At 38.8% G+C, this 22,481-nt stretch overlaps 1 protein-coding gene across 4 annotated transcripts in view; it reads right to left on the bottom strand.

The window, feature by feature from the left end:
• Nucleotides 1–22,481, bottom strand: part of POLK (DNA polymerase kappa) — an 80,717-nt gene that overhangs the window by 32,241 nt on the left and 25,995 nt on the right. For all 4 annotated transcript variants that reach the window (XM_019968062.2, XM_070796851.1, XM_019968063.2 and 1 more), the window contains one exon: nucleotides 6,154–6,318. In XM_019968062.2, the coding sequence (XP_019823621.2) occupies nucleotides 6,154–6,318 (165 nt within the window). The remainder of the gene's footprint in view (nucleotides 1–6,153; nucleotides 6,319–22,481) is intronic.

Raw genomic sequence — 22,481 nt, 5'->3', positions numbered from 1 at the left:
CTTTTCTCCTCTTGGAAGGAGTTCTCTTTATTTTTGCTGAGCACTTGCATGTGGCTTACTATGGCTGCAGTCTTTGAGCTGCAATTCTCTGCTAATCTCAAACAAACCCATCATTTTTTTTAATGGAGAAATAATTAGTAGTCTGTTCTAAGTAAACAGTACTTTTAAATATTTAATATTAGCCATTAAATAAAATATAGAAAGTAACTTTTAGAAAATCATCTATCATTCCATCAGTGACCATACTGTCTACCTATTTATAAGACTGATGGACCCTGAGATCATTTTTACATTATGGCTATCATGAAAAATGCTGCAATGAACAATTGTGTACATATTTTATGTGGTCACATGTTTTCATCTTCCTTGGATATGTACCTGGGAGTGGAATCTCTGTGTTACATGGCAACTCCCTACTTAACCCTTTGAGGAATTGCAAAACTGTTTTCCAAAATGGCAGAAGCATTTCACAAGTCTACCAGCAATGTATGAGGATACCAATTTCTCCATATCCTTGCAAAATATGTTACTGTTTGTCTTTATTACAGTGATTCTAGGCTATAATACTATGAATGTATCTCATTGTGGTTTTTGTTTTTTTTTGTTTTTTTTTAGCTACATTGGGTCTTCATTGTGGCATGCAGGGGGCTTCTTTAGTTGTGGTACATGGGCTTCTATAGTTGGGCTTAGTTCCCCAACCAGGGATTGAACTCGTGTCCCCTGCATTAGAAGGTGAATTCTTTTTTTTTTTTAATTAATTTATTTTAATTGGAGGCTAATTACTTTACAATATTGTGGTGGGTTTTGCCATACATTGACATGAATCAGCCACGGGTGTACATGTGTTCCCCCATCCCAAACCCCCCTCCCACCTCCCTCCCCATCCCATCCCTCTGGGTTGTCCCAGTGCACCTGTTTTGAGTGCCGTTTCATGTATCAAACTTGGACTGGTCATCTACTTCACATGTGGTATTATACATGTTTCAATGCCATTCTCTCAAATCATCCCACCTTCACCTTCTCCCAGAGTCCAAAAGTCTGTTCTTTATATCTGTGTCTCTTAAGCTGTCTTGCATATAGGGTCATCGTTCCCATCTTTCTAAATTCCATATATATGTGCTAATCTACTGTATTGGTGTTTTTCTTTCTGACTTACTTCACTCTGTATAATAGGCTCCAGTTTCATCCACCTCATTAGAACCTCAAATGTGTTCTTTTTAATAGCTGAGTAATATTCCATTGTGTATATGTACCACAACCTTCTTATCCATTCGTCTGCTGATGGACATCTAGGTCGCTTCCATATCCTGGCTATTATAAACAGTGCTGCGATGAACACTGGGGTACACGTGTCTCTTTCAATTCTGGTTTTCTTGGTGTATATGCCCAGCAGTGGGATTGCTGGGTCATAAGGCAGTTCTATTTCCAGTTTTTTAAGGAATCTCCACACTGTTCTCCATAGTGGCTGTACTAGTTTACATTCCCACCAACAATGTAGGAGCATCCTGTTTTCTCCATACCCTCTCTAGCATTTATTGTTTGTAGACTTTTTGATAGCAGCCATTCTGACCAGTGTGAGATGGTATCTCATCGTGGTTTTGATTCGCATTTCTTTGATAATGAGTGATGTTGAGCATCTTCTCATGTGTTTGTTAGCCATCTGTATGTCTTCTTTAGAGAAATGTCTGTTTAGTTCTTTGGCCCATTTTCTTGATTGGGTTGTTTATTTTTCTGATATTGAGCTGCATGAGCTGCTTGTATATTTTTGAGATTCTTTGTCAGTTGCTTCATTTGCTATTATTTTCTCCCATTCTGAAGGCTGTCTTTTCACCTTGCTTATAGTTTCCTTCATCGTGCAAAAGCTTTTAAGTTTAGTTAGGTCCCATTTGTTTATTTTTGCTTTTATTTCCATTACTCTGGGAGGTGGGTCATAGAGGATCTTGCTGTGATTTATGTCAGAGAGTGTTTTGCCTATGTTTTCCTCTAGGAGTTTTATAGGTCCTACATTTAGATCTTTAATCCATTTTGAGTTTATTTTTGTGTACGGTGTTAGAAAGTGTTCTAGTTTCATTCTTTTATAGGTGGTTGACCAGTTTTCCCAGCACCACTTGTTAAAGAGAATGTCTTTTCTCCACTGTATAGTTTTTCCTCATTTATCAAAGATAAGGTGTCCATAGGTGTGTGGATTTATCTCTGGTCTTTCTATTTTGTTCCATTGATCTATATTTCTTTCTTTGTGCCAGTATCATACTGTCTTGATGACTGTAATTTTGTAGTATAGTCTGAAGTCAGGCAGGTTGATTCCTCCAGTTCTGTTCTTCTTTCTCAAGATTGCTTTGTCTATTCGAGGTTTTTTGTATTTCCATACAAATTGTGTAATTATTTTTTCTACTTCTGTGAAAAATACTGTTGGTAGCTTGATAAGGATTTCATTGAATCTATAGATTGTTTCGGGTAGTATACTCATTTTCACTATATTGATTCTTCCAAGCAATGAACATGGTATATTTCTCCATCTATTTGTGTCCTTTTTGATTTCTTTCATCAGTGTTTTAGTTTTCTATATATAGGTCTTTTGTTTCTTTAGGTAGATTTACTCCTAAGTATTTTATTCTTTTCATTGCAATGGTGAGTGGGACTCCTTAATTTCTCTTTCTGTTTTCTCATTGTTAGTGTAAAGGAATGCAAGGGATTTCTGTGTATTAATTTTATATCTTAAAACTTTACTATATTCACTGATTAGCTCTAGTAATTTTCTGGTGGTGTCTTTGGGGTTTTCTATGTAGAGGATCATGTCATCCACAAATAGAGTTTTACTTCTTCTTTTCCAATCTGGATTCCTTTTATTTCTTTTTCTCTGACTGCTGTGGCTAAAACTTCCAAAACAATGTTGAATGGTAGTGGTGAGAGTGGGCACCCTTGTCTTATTCCTGACTTTAGGGGACACGCTTTCAATTTTTCGCCTTTGAGGATAATGCTTGCTGTGGGTTTATCATATATGGCTTTTATTATGTTGAGTTATTCGTCGCTCAGTCAGTAAAGAGTCTGCCTGCAATGCAGGAGACCTGGGTTTGATTCCTGGGTCAGGAAGATCCCCTAGAGAAGGAAATGGCAACCCACTCCAGTATTCTTGCCTGGAGAATCCCATGGAGCCTGGCAGGCTAAAGTCTATGGTGTCGCAAGAGTCAGACACGACTGAGTGACTAAGCACACACCACACATGTTCCTTCTATGCCTGCTTTCTGTAGAGTTTTTATCATAAATGGATGTTGAATTTTGTCAAAGGCTTTCTCTTCATCTATTGAGATAAATATATGGCTTTCATCTTTCAATTTGTTAATGTGGTGTATCACAATGATTGATTTGTGAATACTGAAGAATCCTTGCATCCCTGGGATAAAGCCTACTTGGTCATGATGTATGATTTTTTAAGTATGTTGTTGGATTCTGTTTGCTAGCATTTTGTTAAGGATTTTTGTATCTATGTTCATCAGTGATATTGGCTTGTAGTTTTCTGTTTTTGTGCCATCTTTGTCTGGTTTTGGTATTAGGGTGATGGTGGCCTCACAGAATGAGTTTGGCAGTTTACCTTCCTCGGCAATTTTCTGGAAGAGTTTGAGTAGGATAGGTGTTCAGTCAGTTCACTTCAGTCACTCAGTCGTGTCCGACTCTTTGTGACCCCTTGAACTGCAGCACGCCAGGCATCCCTGTCCATTACCAACTCCTGGAGTTCACTCAGACTCACGTCCATCGAGTCAGTGATGCCATCCAGCCATCTCATCCTCTGTCGTCCCCTTCTCCTCCTGCCCCCAATCCCTCCCAGAATCAGAGTCTTTTCCAATGAGTCAACTCTTTGCATGAGGCGGCCAAAGTACTGGAGTTTCAGCTTTAGCATCAGTCCTTCCAAAGAACACCCAGGACTGATCTCCTTTAGAATGGACTGGTTGGATCTCCTTGCAGTCCAAGGGACTCTCAAGAGTCTTTTCCAACACCATAGTTCAAAAGCATCAATTCTTTGGTGCTCAGCTTTCTTCACAGTCCAACTCTCACATCCATACGTGACCACTGGAAAAACCATAGCCTTGACTAGACGGACCTCTGTGGGCAAAGTAATGTCTAGGATAGGTGTTAGCTCTTCTCTATGATGGGTCTCTTAAGATTTTCTATTTCTTCCTGGTTCAGTTTTGGAAGGTTATACTTTTCTAAGAATTTGTCCATTTCTTCCAAGTTGTCAATTTTATTGGCATATAGCTGCTGATAGTAGTCTCTTATGATCCTTTGTATTTCTGTGTTATCTGTTGTGATTTCTCCATTTTCATTTCTGTTGATTTGATTCTTCTTTGTTTTTTTCTTGATGAGTCTGGCTAATGGTTTGTTTATTTTATTTATCTCTCAAAGAACCAGCTTTTAGCTTTGTTGATTTTTGCTATGGTCTCTTTTGTTTCTTTTGCGTTTATTTCTGCCCTAATTTTTAAGATTTCTTTCCTTCTGCTAACCCTGGGGTTCTTCATTTCTTCTTTTTCTAGTTGCTTTAGGTGTAAACTTAGATTATTTATTTGATTTCTCTCCTGTTTCTTGAGGTATGCTTGTATTGCTATGAACCTTCCCCTTAGCACTGCTTTTAGTGAGTCCCATAGGTTTTGGGTTGTTGTGTTTTCACATTCATTCATTTCTATGCATATTTTGATTTCTTTTTTGATTTTTTCAGTAATTTGTTGCTTATTTAGAAGCATGTTGTTTAGCCTCCATATGTTTTTATTTCTAATACTTTTTTTCCTGTAGTTGACATCTAATCCTACTGCACTGTGATCAGAAAAGATGCCTGAAATGATTTCAATTTTTTTGAATTTACCAAGGCTAGATTTATGGCCCAGGATATGATCTAACCTGGAGAATTTTATGTGTGCACTTGAGAAAAAGGTCAAATTCATTGTTTTGGGGTGAAATGTCCTATAGATATCAATTAGGTCTAACTGGTCCATTGTATCATTTAAATTTTGTGTTTCCTGCTAATTCTGTTTGGTTGATCTATCCATAGGTGTGAGTGGGGTATTAAAGTCTCCCACTATTATTGTGTTACTGTTAATTTCCCCTTTCAGACTTGTTAGCATTTGTAGAAGGAGGATTCTTAACCACTGAACCACAAGGGAAGTCCCTCATTGTAGTTTTAATTTGCTTTTTCCTAATGACTAATGTTGAACATCTTCTCATGAGCCATTCTTATATCTTCCTTAGTAAAGTGTCTATTTATATGTGTTGCACATTTTTGATTGGGTTGTCTTCTCATTAATGAGCTGTAAGAATAATTCATATTTTCTGGATATAAGTCCTTTAATAGATGTGTGTTTTGCAAATAGATATTTTACTCTAGTATGTTACTTATCTTTGTATTTTTAATGGTATCTTACAAACATTTTGAAATTGGATGAGAAACATAAATTAACACTACATTGCATTACTGAAGACTGGCAAATCCAAAAGTACAGTAACACACTGTGTTGGTATGGATTCAATATATTCTTATATATTGGCAGTGGAAATGTAAATTGATACAACTAATAAGGAGGGCAATTGAGCAATTCATTGAAAAATACACATGTGTATATCCTTTCAAGCTATCTGTATTTGGTTCAGGGAATCTCTCCTGTAGTTATATTTGCACATATGTAATAAAGTTATGAAATACAAGGTTATTTACTGTAGTATTATGTGTAAAGATGAAAAGACTGCAAATGACTTATATGTTCATTAACAAAGATTCTGGCTAGTTCAATAAATCATAGTATATCCACCTATGCAGGCATAAAAAGAGGGAAGATCTTTACTTTCTTATACAGAAAGACTTCCAAGATATAACTGAAACAAAAACAAAAAAACCTGCAATTGTAGTATTCTCCTCTTGAGGTGGGAAAAAAGGGCTGAAAAAGAAGACACACATTATTTTGCTTTAACAAGCATACTATGTGCGTGTTAAGTACCAAGCAGAATGCAAAAGCATTAGCAGAGAAAGGAGAGATTATTCTACATGCACTGGAGCTTAACAATTTTATATATTTAAATACTTAAAGTGTCATCAAGAACTTAATAATTTCCTTTTTTTAAAAAGTAAAAAGGTTACTAAATTAAAGATATTGAAAGGAAGAAGAAACATACCTTTGTGGCTTCCATTATAATTTTGTTGATTTTCTCTTTGTCTAATCCTTCCATTCCAGCTTTATTATCATTAAGTCCCATCCTAAGCAGAAGATCGTCTTTGTAATTGTCATTCTTCTCCTTTGTGCCATCACTCTTCTCCTTTGTGCTACCCATGGTGTAAACCTTAAGAAAAGAAAAAAAGTTAATGGTAAAATGGCTCTTTTTATTATCTGAAAAAGCATACAAAACAAACATGTTTTTCAAAGCATTCATGGAGGGCAAGGGTTTGGGAGAGGGGTGTCATTTTAAAATGACATAGAAATCAGCAAAACAAAAATGACAGTTAAGATTTTTTGGCTACTGAGAAATAATTAGTACTCAGATTTTAAAATTATTATCCCAAGATTTATACTCATGGAGGGAAGAAAGGATAAAATTAACATTTCCTGCCAACACTGTGCCAGTCACTACACATGGTGCTTTACACTTGAATTTGCTTTACACATGGTGCTTTACACATGGTGCTTTACACTTGAATATTTCCATCAGCCCTGGAAGGTAGATATTATTATCCCCAATATAAAGAGAAAAGAAACCTGAGTTATGGAACATGCCTACTGACAGAGATTTGATAAGTGACAACATTTGTGTCCAAAGTTCATTTTTTCCCCCCTATTTAATGCATTGTATGGGCTTCCCTGGTGGCTCAGACAGTAAAGAATCCACCTGCAATGTGAGAGGACCCAGGGTTCGATCCCTGGGTTGGGAAGATCCCCTGGAGGAGAGCATGGCAACCCACTCCAGTATTCCCGCCTGGAGAATCCCCATGGACAGAGGAGCTCAGACACAACTGGGTGACTATAATCACTGCACAGCACAATGCACTGTATGAGAAATAAATACAAAATAACACTTGCCCTGCCAAATGTAAGTTCAATAGCATTTACTGTTTGCAGAGTTCCATTCTTAAATCAGTGAAAAAATACAGGAAAAAAACATCTATCCCCTTACAGGAAATCATTACACTTTGCAATGTCATGTCACTTCTGAGGTTAATTTCAAATAATAATTCTTTAGGATCTTAATATAACTCTTTATAATTTACCTTCACATACATTAGCTTTTAAAAACAATTAAAACAACCACAGAAAATAGCTTTGCTCATTTTCATTTAGGGAGAAAGAAATTTGAATTTCAGGAAGGTTAAATGAATTGCCCACCATGGCTTTGATAAAAAGCAAAAGATCTAGGATTTCACTCCAAGTCTTCTTACTCCAGATCTAACGCAGCTATCACGACATCACAGCTGCCTCCAGTTTGGGGCTCTTCTACCCTGGTGGCTCAGGCTGTAAAGAATCTGCCTGCAATGCAGGAGACTCAGGTTTGATCCCTGGGCTGGGACTACAGTCCATGAGGTTGCAAAGAGTTGGACATGACTGAGCGACTAACACATTCACTTTTTTCACATACTACAAATAAATAGCCAGGTGAATAGCTGCCATGAATCTACAACACATTATGACCATAACTTCTCATTTGGATGATTTACAGCAGGCTCGTTTATTCTACTCTGCCTTAAGGCCCTTCTCTCCCCATTGACCCCCTGCTCTCCCCTTCCCTTTTTTCTATTTTAACATCACCATCAGTTCAGTTCAGTCACTCAGTCATGTCCGACTCTTTGCGACCCCATGAATCGCGGCACGCCAGGCCTCATGTCCATCACCAACTCCTGGAGTTCACTCAAACTCACTTCCATTGAGTCGGTGATGCCATCCAGCCATCTCATCCTTTGTCGTCCCCTTCTCCTCTTGCCCCCAATCCCTCCCAGCATCAGAGTCCTTTCCAATGAGTTAACTCTTTGCATGAGGTGGCCAAAGTACTGGAGTTTCAGCTTTAGCATCAGTCCTTCCAAAGAACACCCAGGACTGATCTCCTTTAGAATGGACTGGCTGGATCTCCCTGCAGTCCAAGGGACTCTCAAGAGTCCCTTCTCCAACACCACAGTTCAAAAGCATCAATTCTTTGGCGCTCAGCTTTCTTCTGGCCACTGGAAAAACCATAGCCTTGACTAGATGGACCTTTGTTGGCAAAGTAATGTCTCTGCTTTTGAATATGCTATCTAGGTTGGTCATAACTTTCCTTCCAAGGAGTAAGAATCTTTTAATTTCATGGCTACAATCACCATCTGCAGTGATTTTGGAGCCCCCCAAAATAAAGTCTGACACTATTTCCACTGTTTCCCCATCTATTTGCCATGAAGTGATGGGACCAGATACCATGATCTTCGTTTTCTGAATGTTGAGCTTTAAGCCAATTTTTTCACTCTCCACTTTCACTTTCATCAAGAGGCTTTTTAGTTCCTCTTCACTTTCTGCCATAAGGGTGGTATCATCTGCATGTCTGAGGTTATTGATATTTCTCCTGGCAATCTTGATTCCAGCTTGTGCTTCTTCCAGCCCAGCATTTCTCAAGATGTACTCTGCATATAAGTTAAATAAGCAGGGTAACAGTATAGAGCCTTGACGTACTCCTTTTTCTATTTGGAACCAGTTTGTTGTTCCGTGACCAGTTCTAACTGTTGCTTCCTGACCTGCATACAGGTTCCTCAAGAGGCAGATCAGGTGGTCTGGTATTCCCATCTCTTTCAGAATTTTCCAGAGTTTATTGTGATCCACACAGTCAAAGGCTTTGGCATAGTTAATAAAGCAGAAATAGATAGTTACAAATGGTTTTCTTGTGATGAGAACTTTTAAGATCCATTCTCTTAGCAATTTTCAACAATACAATGTTGTATTAACTATAGTCACCATGTTGTGCATTACATTTGCATGACTTATTTTATAATTGAAAGCTTACACCTTTTGACTCCCTTTACCTATTTCCCCCACCCACTACCTCTCACCCCTTCACTCCACTCCCCATCACTGCCACTGGCAACCACCAATCTGTTCTCTGTGAGTTTTCTGTTTTTGGTTTTAGATTCCACATGTAAGTGAGATTATACAGTATTTTTCTCTGACTTATTTCCCTTAGCATAATGCCCTTAAGAGGACCTTTTCTTGAGAGTTGCTTTCATTTTTAGTACCAGCAAAGAAAAAAGTAAATTATAAAATGAAATTTGAATACTGTGAGTATTAGTGATGGTTCCATTAGGAAAAAAATAAAAACCTGTATATCACAATAGTTATCAAACTTTGCTACACATTACATCCACCGTAGAGATCTTAAAACCCTTGATGCCCAGCTTATATGCCATACCAAGTAGGTCAGAAAGTCTAGGAGTAGAAGTCAGATATAAATATTTTTAAGAGATGCCCAAATAATTCCAGTGTGCCATGAAGTATAAGAACCACTGGTAACTAAGGGAATACAGGTTGATTTTCTGTTATCCTTTGAATATTCTTCTCTTCAGCTTTCACATTCAGCGTAATATTATCCTGTATTTTGCCTTATGCTTTAGTAATCCAATAGCCTCATTTTCTAGTAAAACAGGTGAGTGTAATTCATTCATAATTTTCCCAGACCAACACTACTTAAGAATGAAGAGGCTAGATGCAGACAGCCTACCTTTAGGCTGCATTTTCCTTTAAATGGTGAAATGTATGAAAGGAAAAGAAACAATTATTGAATGCCTACTACTTCACATATAGTATATTACTTAGTCCCCAATCTCTTGAGAATTGATTTTAGTCCTTAATTGGTGAGAAGGACTGGGCTATAAGCAATATTGGCGCCAGGCAAAGTCGTGAGACACGTAGTTTTCAGTTACCTTTGCTGCCTTGTTGATGCCCCACTGCAACATGATGCCCCATGGCAACATATATCCAGTTTCATGGGCACAGATTTACTTTCATCTACATGCTAATGACTTCCAAGTTTACAGCTCTAGTCCAAATGCCTGCCTGACATCTCAAATTTAACAAGTCCGAAATGGACCTTCTAATCTGCCTCCATCCCCCAAACCAGCTCAATTTTCAGCCTTCCTCATCTCAGCTGACGGAGAAGGCAATGGCACCCAACTCCAGTACTCTTGCCTGGAAAGTCCCATGGACGGAGGAGCCTGGTGGGCTGCAGTCCATGGGGTTGCGAAGAGTCGGACACGACTGAGCGACTTCCCTTTCACTTTTCACTTTCATGCTTTGGAGAAGGAAATGGCAACCCACTCCAGTGTTCTTGCTTGGAGAATCCCAGGGACGGGGGAGCCTGGTGGGCTGCCATCTATGGGGTCACACAGAGTCGGACACGACTGAAGCGACTTAGCAGCAGCAGCAGCAGCAGAAGCATCTCAGCTGGGGGCAACTCTAATCCCTTCCAATCGATAATGCAAAACACCTTGTAGTCATTCTTGACTCTCCTCTTTCTCATACACTCCGCATCCAAACTGTCAGGAAATCTTGTGGGCTCTATTTTCAAAGTCTAACAGGAATGTAACTTTCTCTCACTATTTTCACACTAGTCTGAACCACCATTATTTTTTTCCTGGATTATTGCAATAGCCTCTTAAATCGTTTCTGTTCCTGTCCTTGCCCTCCTATAGTCAATTATCAACACAGTATCCAAACTGATTCTTCTAACCATGAGTTAGGTCACATGACTCCTCTGCTAAAAACTGTATAATGGTACCTCACCTCACTCTAGAATAAAACCCCAAATCTTTACAGAATCTGTATCACTCTTACCTGTTACCTGTCTACCCTCATACCTAATGTTCTCCCCTGCTTGCTCACTGCTGTCCAACTTTGCTGTTCTCAAATCTGTGAGGTGCTCTGACCTTGAGGCCTTTTGCACCGACAGTTCCTTTCTCCTGGAGGGTTCTTTGGCCAGTTCTTTGACTAGACTCCCTTATCTCCTTCAAGTCTTGGGTTAAATGTCACCTTCTTAATGAGGGCATACCCTGACTCCCTATTTAAAATTGTAGCCTGGTTATCCGTCCCATCCCTCTTCCCAACGCCCTACTGTTTTGCATAGTTCACTTACTACGTTCATCACTCCCTGACATACTTACTTACTAGGTTTGCTGTCTGCCTCCCCATGGAAACGTTAAGTTCCATGAGGGCAGTGAACGTGGTTCTCCCACTGATGTATACCAAATGCCTCACACAGTGCTTGGCACAGAGTAGGTGGTCAATAAATATTTATTATATGGTTGAACTCAGTTTTTATCATTTTCTTAATTCTTTTATTCACATAGCAAGGTCACTTATTCACATTAAAAGACTGGGAGAAAAACTGCTTTTCTGAAGTTAATTATTTAAAAATACTATTAATTTTCCCTTATTTTAATATATACATAAGGACAAGTCTATAGCTTAACAACTTTTGATTTTATAAGCCTTATTTTCCTATGATATTTAATGGTTAAACTGGTTTATTAAAGCTTTTGAGACTTATAATGTAAGAATATTTACAATTTACATGCTTGCCAGGCTCCATTAATATTAAAAAATTCTAGCTTATATTTCTACCTTGGGCAATTAAGTTACTTTGTTAAATCTAATTTCTTTGATTAAATATTCTTCAATTCTATCTAAATATAAGAAAAATCATTGAAGAAAGATAAACATCATACTAAGCTTTAGTATACTTGGATCTCTACATGCTACTTTTGGTACTATCATTTATGTTATTATGGTGATTCTTCTTTTGTTTTTAGTATTTCTCTTATTTTCAAATTTCTAAAATTTCTCATTAGTACTGGTTATCTGTATTCTTCCCATTAGTTCTCACTGAGTTTTTTTACCTAAAAATCCAAAATTGAAAGGGGGAGCTCCTAACAGAGGTGATCACATACTATAACAAAGTACAATAATTTTCCATATTTTTCTGGGAAGTGAGATTTAGTATTATTTCAAACAGCTTTGTGAGGGCAGCATATAATGGAAGTGCCTAGTATGGTGTTTCTTCCCTTCGCTCAGTTGTGTCTGACTCTTTGCGACCCCACGGACCTCTGCCGTCCGTGGGATTTTCCAGGCAAGAATACTGGAGTGGGCTGCCATTTCCTTTTCCAGGGGATCTTCCCAACCCAGGGATCAAATCCAGGTCTCCTGCATTGCAGACAGACACTTTTCGGTCTGAGCCACCAGGGAAGCCTAGAAACGCTGATCTTCCCTTTTATTATGTACCAGTATGGCGTCTGCTGCTGCTGCTGCTGCTGCTAAGTCGCTTCAGTCGTGTCCGACTCTGTGTGACCCCATAGACAGCAGCCCACCAGGCTCCCCCGTCCCTGGGATTCTCCAGGCAAGAACACTGGAGTGGCTTGCCATTTCCTTCTCCAATGCATGTCTGGTACATGATAAAACCTCAATCAATACTTATTATTACTAAAGTTAAGCCAAATATCCAAAGCTGTGATAATCACCTGTCCTACTTCTCTCTCTTTAAGATAAAGAGACCCTAAAAGGGAAGAGGGTACACTCTGAGTATCCTTGAAAAAAGCTGATGTTCACAGATCATACAGAATTTTGTTTGTTTTCTTCCAAAGAAGTATTTGTCCTGTGGATATTATGCATTCACATATAGTCACATATATAGTCCCAAGGCCTATGAATGGATATAACTGTGCCTTATAAACAAAAAGTTTCTTTGAGAAAGAAAACAGTCAAACATTTTTATTGTTTGATATTATAGAATACAGTCTGTTTCACTTCAGCTCAGAAGCACAAACAGTAAATGTACAGCTCAAAGGAAAGAACTCCAGGTCCTTGTGGTTTAGCATATTGGTTTAAAAGTACATTTTCTCTGCAAATATTCAAATTTTTCCAGTCTAATTCTACCACTGACTATTCAGGTTACCACTTAAAAAATGCAAGGCCAACCTCTATTTTTGGTGATAGTAGACTGGAAAATTAGAAGTTTTCAGAAGGAATTCTAAGTAAGTTTTATGTGCTAAAGTTCCTACTTCTTATAAAAAAGCACACAAAACTATATAAATAATATCACAAGTGCTTAGCATATTGATCAAAGTCACCTGGAATTAATCTATCAGGAAACAGGCAAAATATACAAAGGGTAATAAGAGAGATAAACAGAGGACTGAACAGGAGAAGAAGGAAGAGGGCAAAGAAGAGAAAGAGGGAAAACTAAACTATAGTAGGTTTCAAGGCGGAACTTGCTTCTTATTTCTAACATATGATAATCAAACTCAATAACCCCCTCACCTCCCTCAAAAAACCATTATGTATCTTAAGAACAAATATTTTTAAATTCCTCAAATATTCAAAATGTTTGTTTGAACAGATTAAGTACCCATAAAAACTCTAGACTGTGATTAAATTACCATTACTAGAGTGAATTAAATGTAATAAATTAAGAATACCACTCAATTTTTTTTTCTTACTACTCAAATTTTAATGTAGTAATTTTCAAATTAATGTCTGACTTACTTTTCCACTTTCATTTTTATTTATTATAAAAAAATACCTTTTAAAATGTTAAGAAAATGAAAAAGTCAAATCCCAAGACTTTAAATAACAGATTGTGTTAATTTGTTAACATGTTCCTCTCCAATTATTTTACATACACATATGTGAACACATACACACAAACCACGTGACTACAACTTTTATATGCTGGGAATGAAAGCACAGAGGAATCTCTGTATTATCAGCTTTACCTTTTTTTATGTCCTGGCAAAATAAGATGGACAAAAATTTCAAAATAATTTGAGATAGGATTATTTGCAAGATCTAAAAATTTATATGCATCACTAAGAGAAATAACAGAACTAATGTAACCCCACAGTTCATAAATCAAGGGATGTATGCTAAAAGAAAACTCAAGTTCAAAGCTCCCTGGTGGTCCAGTGGTTAGAACTCAGGCACGTTCAACTACTGTGGTCAGGGATCAATCCCTGTTCCGGGAACTAAGATGCCACAAGCCACACAATGTGGCTAAAAAAAAACAAACAAACGAGCAAACTCAAGTTCTCATTAAGGAATTAAGGTCAACTCTTTAAGAGAGAACCATGCATGTATTTTCTTCCATTGCCTTTTTACTTCCTGAGTTGCTTATTTAATTTATTCCAAAGAGAGTTGGATATAACTATGAGCCATGCTGGGTAGGGCCACCCAAGACGGACAGGTCACAGTGGAGAGTTCTGACAAAAAGTTGTCCACTGGAGAAGGGAATGGTAAACAACTTCAGTATTCTTGCCTTGAGAACCGCATGAATAGTATGAAAAGGCAAAAAGATTGGACACTGAAAGATGAACTCACCAGGTCAGTAGGTACCCAATATGCTACTGGAGATCAGTGGAGAAATAACTCCAGAAAGAATGAAGGGATGGAGCCAAAGCAAAAACAACACCCAGTTGTGGATGTGACTGGTGATGGAAGCAACTGATGCTGTAAAGAAACCTGGATAGAAACCTGGAATGTTAGGTCCATGAAGCAACGCAAATTGGAAGTGGTCAAACAGGAGATAGCAAAAAGTGAACATCGATATTCTAGGAATCAGTGAATTAAAATGCACTGGAATGGGTGAATTTAACTCAGATGACCATTATATCTACTATTGTGGGCAAGAATTCCTTAGAAGAAATGGAGTAGCCATCATAGTCAACAAAAGAGTCCAAAATGCAGTACTTGGATGAAATCTCAAAAATGACAGGATGATCTCTCTTCATTTCCAAGGCAAACCATTCAATATCACAGTAATCCAAGTCTATGCCCCGACCAGTAATGCTGAAGAAGCTGAAGTTGAATGGTTCTATGAAGACCTACAAGACCTTCTGGAACTAACACCCAAAAAAGATGTCCTCTTCATTACAGGGGACTGAAATGCAAAAGGAGAAAGTCAAGAAATACCTGGAGTAACAGGTAAATTTGGCCTTGGAGTACAGAATGAAGCAGAGCAAAGGCTAACAGTTTTGCCAAGAGAATTCACTGGTCATAGCAAACACCCTCTTCCGACAACACAAGAGAAGACTCTACACATGGACATCACCAGATGGTCAATACAGAAATAAGTCTGATTATATTCTTTGCAGCTAAAGATGGAGAAGCTCTCTACAGTCAGCAAAAACAAGACCAGGAGCTGACTGTGGTTCACTCAAATCATGAAATCCTTATTGCCAAATTCAGATATATATTGAAGAAAGTAGGGAAAACCACTAGGCCATTCAGGTATGACTTAAACCAAATCCCTTATGATTTATACAGAAGTGACAAATAGATTCAAGGGATTAGATCTGATAGAGTGCCTGAAGAACTATGGACTGTACAGGAGGCAGTGATCAAGACCATTCCAAAGATAAAGAAATGCAAAAAGGCAAAATAGTTGTCTGAGGAGGCCTTACAAATAGCTGTGGAAGGAAGAGAAGTGAAAGGCAAAGGAGATAAGGAAAGATATACAGATTTGAATGCAGAGTTCCAAAGAAGAGCAAGGAGAGACAGAAAGCCTTCCTCAGTGATCAATGCAAAGAAATAGAGGAAAACAATGGAACGGTAAAGACTAGAGATCTCTTCAAGAAAATTAGAAATACCAAGGGAACATTTCATGCAAAGATGGCACAATAAAGGACAGAAATGGTATGGACCTAACAGAAGCAAAAGATATTAAGAAGAGGTGGCAAGAATACACAGAAGAACTATATAAAAAAGAACTTTATAACCCAGATAACCACGATGGTGATCAGATATCCTGGAATGTGAAGTCAAGTGGGTCTTAGGAAGCATTGCTATGAAGCTAGTGGAGGTGATGGAATTCCAGTTGAGCTATTTCAAATCTTGAAAGATGATGCTATGAAAGTGCTACACTCAATGTGCCAGCAAATTTGGAAAACTCAGCAGTCAGCACAGGACTGGAAAAGGTCAGTTTTCATTCCAATCCCAAAGAAAGGCAATGCCAAAGAATGCTCAAACTAACGCACAACTGCACGCATCTCACACGCTAGCAAAGTAATATTAAAATTCTGCCAGCCAGGCTTCAATAGTATGTAAACTGCAAACTTCCAGATGTTTAAGCTGGATTTAGAAAAAGCAGAGGAACCAGAGCTCAAATTGCCAACATCCATTGGATCATTGAAAAAGCAAGACAGTTCCAGAAAAACATCTACTTCTGCTTTATTGGGGAGAAGGCAATGGCAACACACTCCAGTACTCTTGCCTGGGAAATCCCATGGACGGAGGAGCCTGGTAGGCTACAGTCCATGGGGATGTGAAGAGTCGGGCACTACTGAGTTACTTCATTTTCACTGTCCTGCATTGGAGAAGGAAATGGCAACCCACTCCAGTATTCTTGCCTGGAGAATCCTAGGGAGGGGAGCCTCAGATCAGATCAGATCAGTCGCTCAGTCGTGTCCGACTCTTTGCAACCCCATGAATTGCAGCACGCCAGGCCTCCCTGTCCATCACCAACTTCCGGAGTTCACTCAGACTCACGTCCATCGAGTCAGTGATGCCATCCAGCCATCTCATCCTCTGTCGTCCCCTCCTCCTCCTGCCCCCAATCCTTCCCAGCATCAGAGTCTTTTCCAATGAGTCAACTCTTTGCATGAGGTGGCCAAAGTACTGGAATTTCAGCTTTAGCATCATTCCTTCCAAAGAAATCCCAGGGCTGATCTCCTTCAAAATGGACTGGTTGGATCTCCTTGCAGTCCAAGGGACTCTCAAGAGTCTTCTCCAACACCACAGTTCAAAAGCATCAATTCTTCGGCGCTCAGCCTTCTTCACAGTCCAACTCTCACATCCATACATGACCACAGGAAAAACCATAGCCTTGACTAGATGAATCTTTGTTGGCAAAGTGATGTGTCTGCTTTTGAATATGCTATCTAGGTTGGTGATAACTTTTCTTCCAAGGAGTAAGCGTCTTTTAATTTCATGGCTGCAATCACCATCTGCAGTGATTTTGGAGCCCCCCAAAATAAAGTCTGACACTGTTTCCACTGTTTCCCCATCTATTTCCCATGAAGCGGTGGGACCGGATGCCATGATCTTCGTTTTCTGAATGTTGAGCTTTAAGCCAACTTTTTCACTCTCCATTTCACTTTCATCAAGAGGCTTTTGAGTTCCTCTTCACTTTCTGCCATAAGGGTGGTGTCATCTGCATATCTGAGGTGATTGATATTTCTCCCAGCAATCTTGATTCCAGTTTGTGTTTCTTCCAGCCCAGAGTTTCTCATGATATACTCTGCATATAAGTTAAATAAACAGGGTGACAATATACAGCCTTGATGTACTCCTTTTCCTATTTGGAACCAGTCTGTTGTTCCATGTTCAGTTTTAACTGTTGCTTCCTGACCTGCATACAAATTTCTCAAGAGGCAGATCAGGTGGAGCCTGGTGGGCTGCCATCTATGGGGTTGCATAGAGTCGGACACGACTGACATGACTTAGCAGCAGCAGCTGCTTTATTGACTATGGCAAAGCCTTTGACTGTGTGGATCACAATAAACTCTGGAAAATTCTGAAAGAGATGGGTATACCAGACCACCAGACCTGGCTGTTGAAAAATCTGTATGCAGGTCAGAAAGCAATAGTTAGAACTGGACATGGAACAACAGAGTGTTTCCAAATAGGGAAAGGAGTACATCAAGGCTATATTTTGTCACCCTGCTTATTTAACTTACATGCAGAGTACATCATGAGAAATGCTGGACTGGATGAAGCACAAATTGGAATCAAGACTGCTGGGAGAAATATCAATAACCTCAGATACGCAGATGACACCACACTATGGCAGAAAGCGAACAAGAACTAAAGAACATCTTGATGAAAGTGAAAGAGGAGAGTGAAAAAGTTGGTTTAAAACTCAACATTCAGAAAACAAAGATCATGGCATTTAGTTCCATGACTTCATGGCAAATAGATGGGGAAACAATAGAAACAGTAACAGACTTTATTTTGGGGGGTTCTAAAATCACAGCAGATGGTGACTGCAGTCATAAAATTAAAAGACCCTTGCTCCTTGGAAGAAAAGCTATGACCAACCTAGACAGCATATTAAAAAGCAGAGACATTACTTTGCCAACAAAGGTCTGTCTAGTAAAAGTAATGGTTTTTCCAGTAGTCATGTATGGATGTGAGAATTGGACTATAAAGAAAGCTGAGCACCAAAAAACTGATGCTTTTGAACTGCGGTGTTGGAGAAGACTCTTGAAAGTCCCTTGGACTGCAAGGAGATCCAACCAGTCCATCTTAAAGAAAATCAGCCCGGAATATTCATTGGAAGGATTGGTGCTAAAGCTGAAACTCTGATACTTTGGCCACATGATGCAAAGAACTGACTCATTGAAAAGCCCCTGATGCTGGGAAAGATTGAGAGTGGGAGGAGGAGGGGACGACAGAGGATGAGATGATTGGATGGCATCACCAACTCAATGGACGTGCGTTTGAGTAAGCTCCGAGAGTTGGTGATGGACAGGGAACCTGGCATTCTGCAGTCCATGGGGTCACAAAGAATCAGACATGACTAAGCAACTGAACTGAATTGAAAGTTGAATGAGACAGAAGGCATTCAAAAACCTACACTCCACATAATCATACAGACATATAAAATTCACAGACACAGAATAATTTACCGAAACTATCTGCTTCTTAGTACAGAATGAAATATATGCTTATACAAAACACATTTACTAATCAATTCAAAGGTAAAGTCCCAAAGTTCAGTTTATACACTCCTATTTCGATGATGAGTTGTATATTTTGTAAAATGTCTTCTAGGTTCTTTTTACAATGAAAATTTTGTTTACACTCACATGAAGGTGGAAGTCTAAGAGGTTCTTTCTTGGATATCATAGCCCAAGTCAGCAAAAATATTTACTTTATCTAGTTTGGTTCAGTTCAGTCGCTCAGTCGTGTCTGACTCTTTGCGACCCCATGAACTGCAGCATGCCAGGCCTCCCTGTCCATCACCAACTCCCAGAGTTTACCCAAACTCATGTCCATTGAGTTGGCGATGCCATCCAACCATCTCATCCTCTGTCGTCCCCTTCTCCTCCTGCCTTCAATCTTTCCCACCATCAGCGTCTTTTCAAATGAGTCAGCTCTTTGCATCAGGTGGCCAAAGTACTGGAGTTTCAGCTTCAACATCAGACCTTCCAATGAACACCGAGGACTGATCTCCTTTAGGATATACTGGTTGGATCTCCTTGCAGTCCAAGGGACTCTCAAGAGTCTTCTCCAACACCACAGTTCAAAAGCATCAATTCTTTGGTGCTCAGCTTTCTTTATAGTCCAACTCTCACAACCATACATGACCACAGGAAAAACCATAGCCTTGACTAGACAGACCTTTGTTGACAAAGTAATGTCTCTGCTTTTTAATATACTATCTAGGTTGGTCATAACTTTCCTTCCAAGGAGTAAGCATCTTTTAATTTCCCTTACCTAGATGTGATACCAAACAGACTAACTTTGTTTTAGCTGAGGTATACAGTAAAGCACATGAATCTTAAGGAATAGTTGAACACATATGTTCTTAGAATAGAGGAAAAGGCACTCTTTTTGGTATGGTAATCATTTTTTAAGTTCTACAATCTCAAATGTTACTGTTTTAATATAGAATTGCATAAGAAGCCAGAATAATAAGGAGTATTACACTACTAATGGGAAATCTCAACTATTATATTATTACTATATTATGTCTTATATTATTGTAAGGAAAATATTTAATAAAGTCAGAAAGAGTTATATAGGATATTATGTTATTTTCCTATCCTGGAAAAAATGATCCTTTCAATTACCTCCTCTGCCAAATTGCTCCAATTTTTTCTGAGCCCTAACCTTGATATTATTTCTTGATCCACTGTTGCTGATTTCTAGATTTCTTATAGCTCTAACAGTCTATGGCAAGAGCTTGAAATACTTTTCACAATGTAACCCTTTCATGTGAAATCTTAAGTAAAATCTCAAACTTTTTCTCAAATCTTCGTTCTACAAATGCTGTACAGCTGTCATAATTTCTTCATATATATTCTATCACTAAAGTAAAAGAATAAATAGGCAGCCTACAGAAAAGGGAAAGTTAATAATAATCTTCATTTCTTTGGTTCTCCTGATTCCTTAGAAATACCTAAATGAACACTGATATATACTGAAATGTTACCAACTCCAAGACTGTATACTAACAGTTATCAGAAAACAATTGTTTACTATTGATGAATTTTAATTAAAAGATGGTTTCCATAAGAAGTTAGGCTCTAAAAATCATTATTATTATGTCTTTGTCCGGGTTTTATACATGCCTGAAAATCAGAAATAAAAAATTAAACATCCAGAAAATTTGCCAATCACAGGAAAAAGGAAAATTAGCAAGAATTGTGATTTTTGGAGTTGTTAACCCAAAACGATTTAAAATATATCCATACACCTACTCTGTGCCCTAATGAATTAAAATTATCTGACTTTTGTTCATATCATACCATGTTAAAAAGAATTTAGGATTTAAAAATTAATGATCTATTTCTAAATTATTACTAACACAGTTATAAAAATACATTTAGATAGATACAACATAGAGGACTTCCCAGGAGCTCAGCTGCTAAAGAATCCGCCTGCAATGCAGTATTCTTGAGCTGCCCTGGTGGCTTCAGCTGGTAAAGAATTCACCTGCAGTGCAGGAGACCTGGGTTTGATCCCTGGGTTGGGAAGAGCCCCTGGAGAAGGGAATGGCTACCCACTCCAGTATCCCGGCCTGGAGAATTCCACAAACTGTATAGTCTATGGGATCACAAAGAGTACATTTAGATAGATATGACATAGAAGAGCAGTTGATAATGTAGAATCTGGAAATTTATATTAAATTAGTAAAAATAATTATTCTTGATGAGATGATCTCTTTCCAGGGTTATATCCTATCAGTGGTGGGAGGGAGACAGTGACTTGGTTTTAGTGATACTGAATGTTTTGAAGTTTCAAATAACTTTAAAGGAAGGTTTGTGAAAGGCAGCTGGAATTAAAAATAAAAATACGTGCAAAACTACCTAGCTAGAATAATTTATTAAACTATCATCTGTTATACAAATAATTTATGCTAACTAAATTTATTGAGAGTTATTGGCTTCCCAGGTGGCTCAGTGGTAAAGAATCTGCATCCCAATGCAGGAGATATAGAAGATGCAGATTCAGTCCCTGGGTTAGGAAGATCCCTTGGAGGAGGAAATGGCACCCCACTCCAGTATCCTTGTCTGCAGAAGCCCATGGACAGAGGAGCCTGGCAGGCTACAGTCCATGGGGTCGCAAAAGACTCGGACGTGACTGAGCATAAGACTTAGGGCAAGGCAAGGCAAGGCAATGAGAGTTATTAACAAACAAAAGCAAAAGGAGTCCAGACTTACTAAAATCTTTTTCCATCAGTTCAGTTCAGTTCAGTCACTCAGTCATGTCCAACGCTTTGCAACCCTATGAATCACAGCAAGCCAGGCCTCCCTGTCCATCACCAACACCCAGAGTTTACCCAAACTCAAGTCCATCGAGTCAGTGATGCCATCCAGCCATCTCATCCTCTGTCATCCCTTTCTCCTCCTGCCCCCAATCCCTCCCAGCATCTGGGTCTTTTCCAATGAGTCAACTCTTTGCATGAGGTGGCCAAAGTATTAGAGTTTCAGCTTCATTATCAGTCCTTCCAATGAACACCTAGGACTGATCTCCTTTAGGATGGACTGGCTGGATCTCCTTGCAGTCCAAGGGATCCTCAAGAGTCTTCTCCAACACCAGAGTTCAAAAGCATCGATCCTTTGGCACTCAGCCCTCTTCACAGTCCAACTCTCACATCCATACATGACCACTGGAAAAACCATAGTCTTGACTAGACAGACCTTTGTTGGCAAAGTAACGTCTCTGCTTTTGAATATGTTATCTAGGTTGGTCATAACTTTCCTTCCAAGAAGTAAGCGTCTTTTAATTTCATGGCTGCAATCACCATCTGCAGTGATTTTGGAGCCCCTCAAAATAAAGTCTGACACTGTTTCCACTTTTTCCTCATCTATTTCCCAGAGTGATGGGACCAGATGCCATGATCTTAGTTTTCTAAATGTTGAGCTTCAAACCAACTTTTTCATTCTCCTCTTTCACCTTCATCAAGAGGCCTTTTAGTTCCTCTTCACTTTCTGCCATAAGGGTGGTGTCATCTGCATATTTGAGGTTATTGATATTTCTTCCGGCAATCTTGATTCCAGCTTGTGCTTCTTCCAGTCCAGCATTTCTCACGATGTACTCTGCATATAAGTTAAAAAGCAGGGTGACAATATACAGCCTTGACGTACTCCTTTTCCTATTTGGAACCAGTCTGTTGTTCCATGTCCAGTTCTAACTGTTGCTTCCTGACCTGCATACAAATTTCTTAAGAGGCAGGTCAGGTGGTCTGGTATTCCCATTTCTTTCAGAATTTTCCAGAGTTCATTG

This window comes from Bos indicus, chromosome 10 (genome assembly GCF_029378745.1).
Source record: "Bos indicus isolate NIAB-ARS_2022 breed Sahiwal x Tharparkar chromosome 10, NIAB-ARS_B.indTharparkar_mat_pri_1.0, whole genome shotgun sequence".
Lineage (NCBI taxonomy): Eukaryota > Metazoa > Chordata > Mammalia > Artiodactyla > Bovidae > Bos > Bos indicus.
Note: the sequence above shows the minus strand (reverse complement) of the source record. Positions and strands in the feature narration are given on the sequence as shown.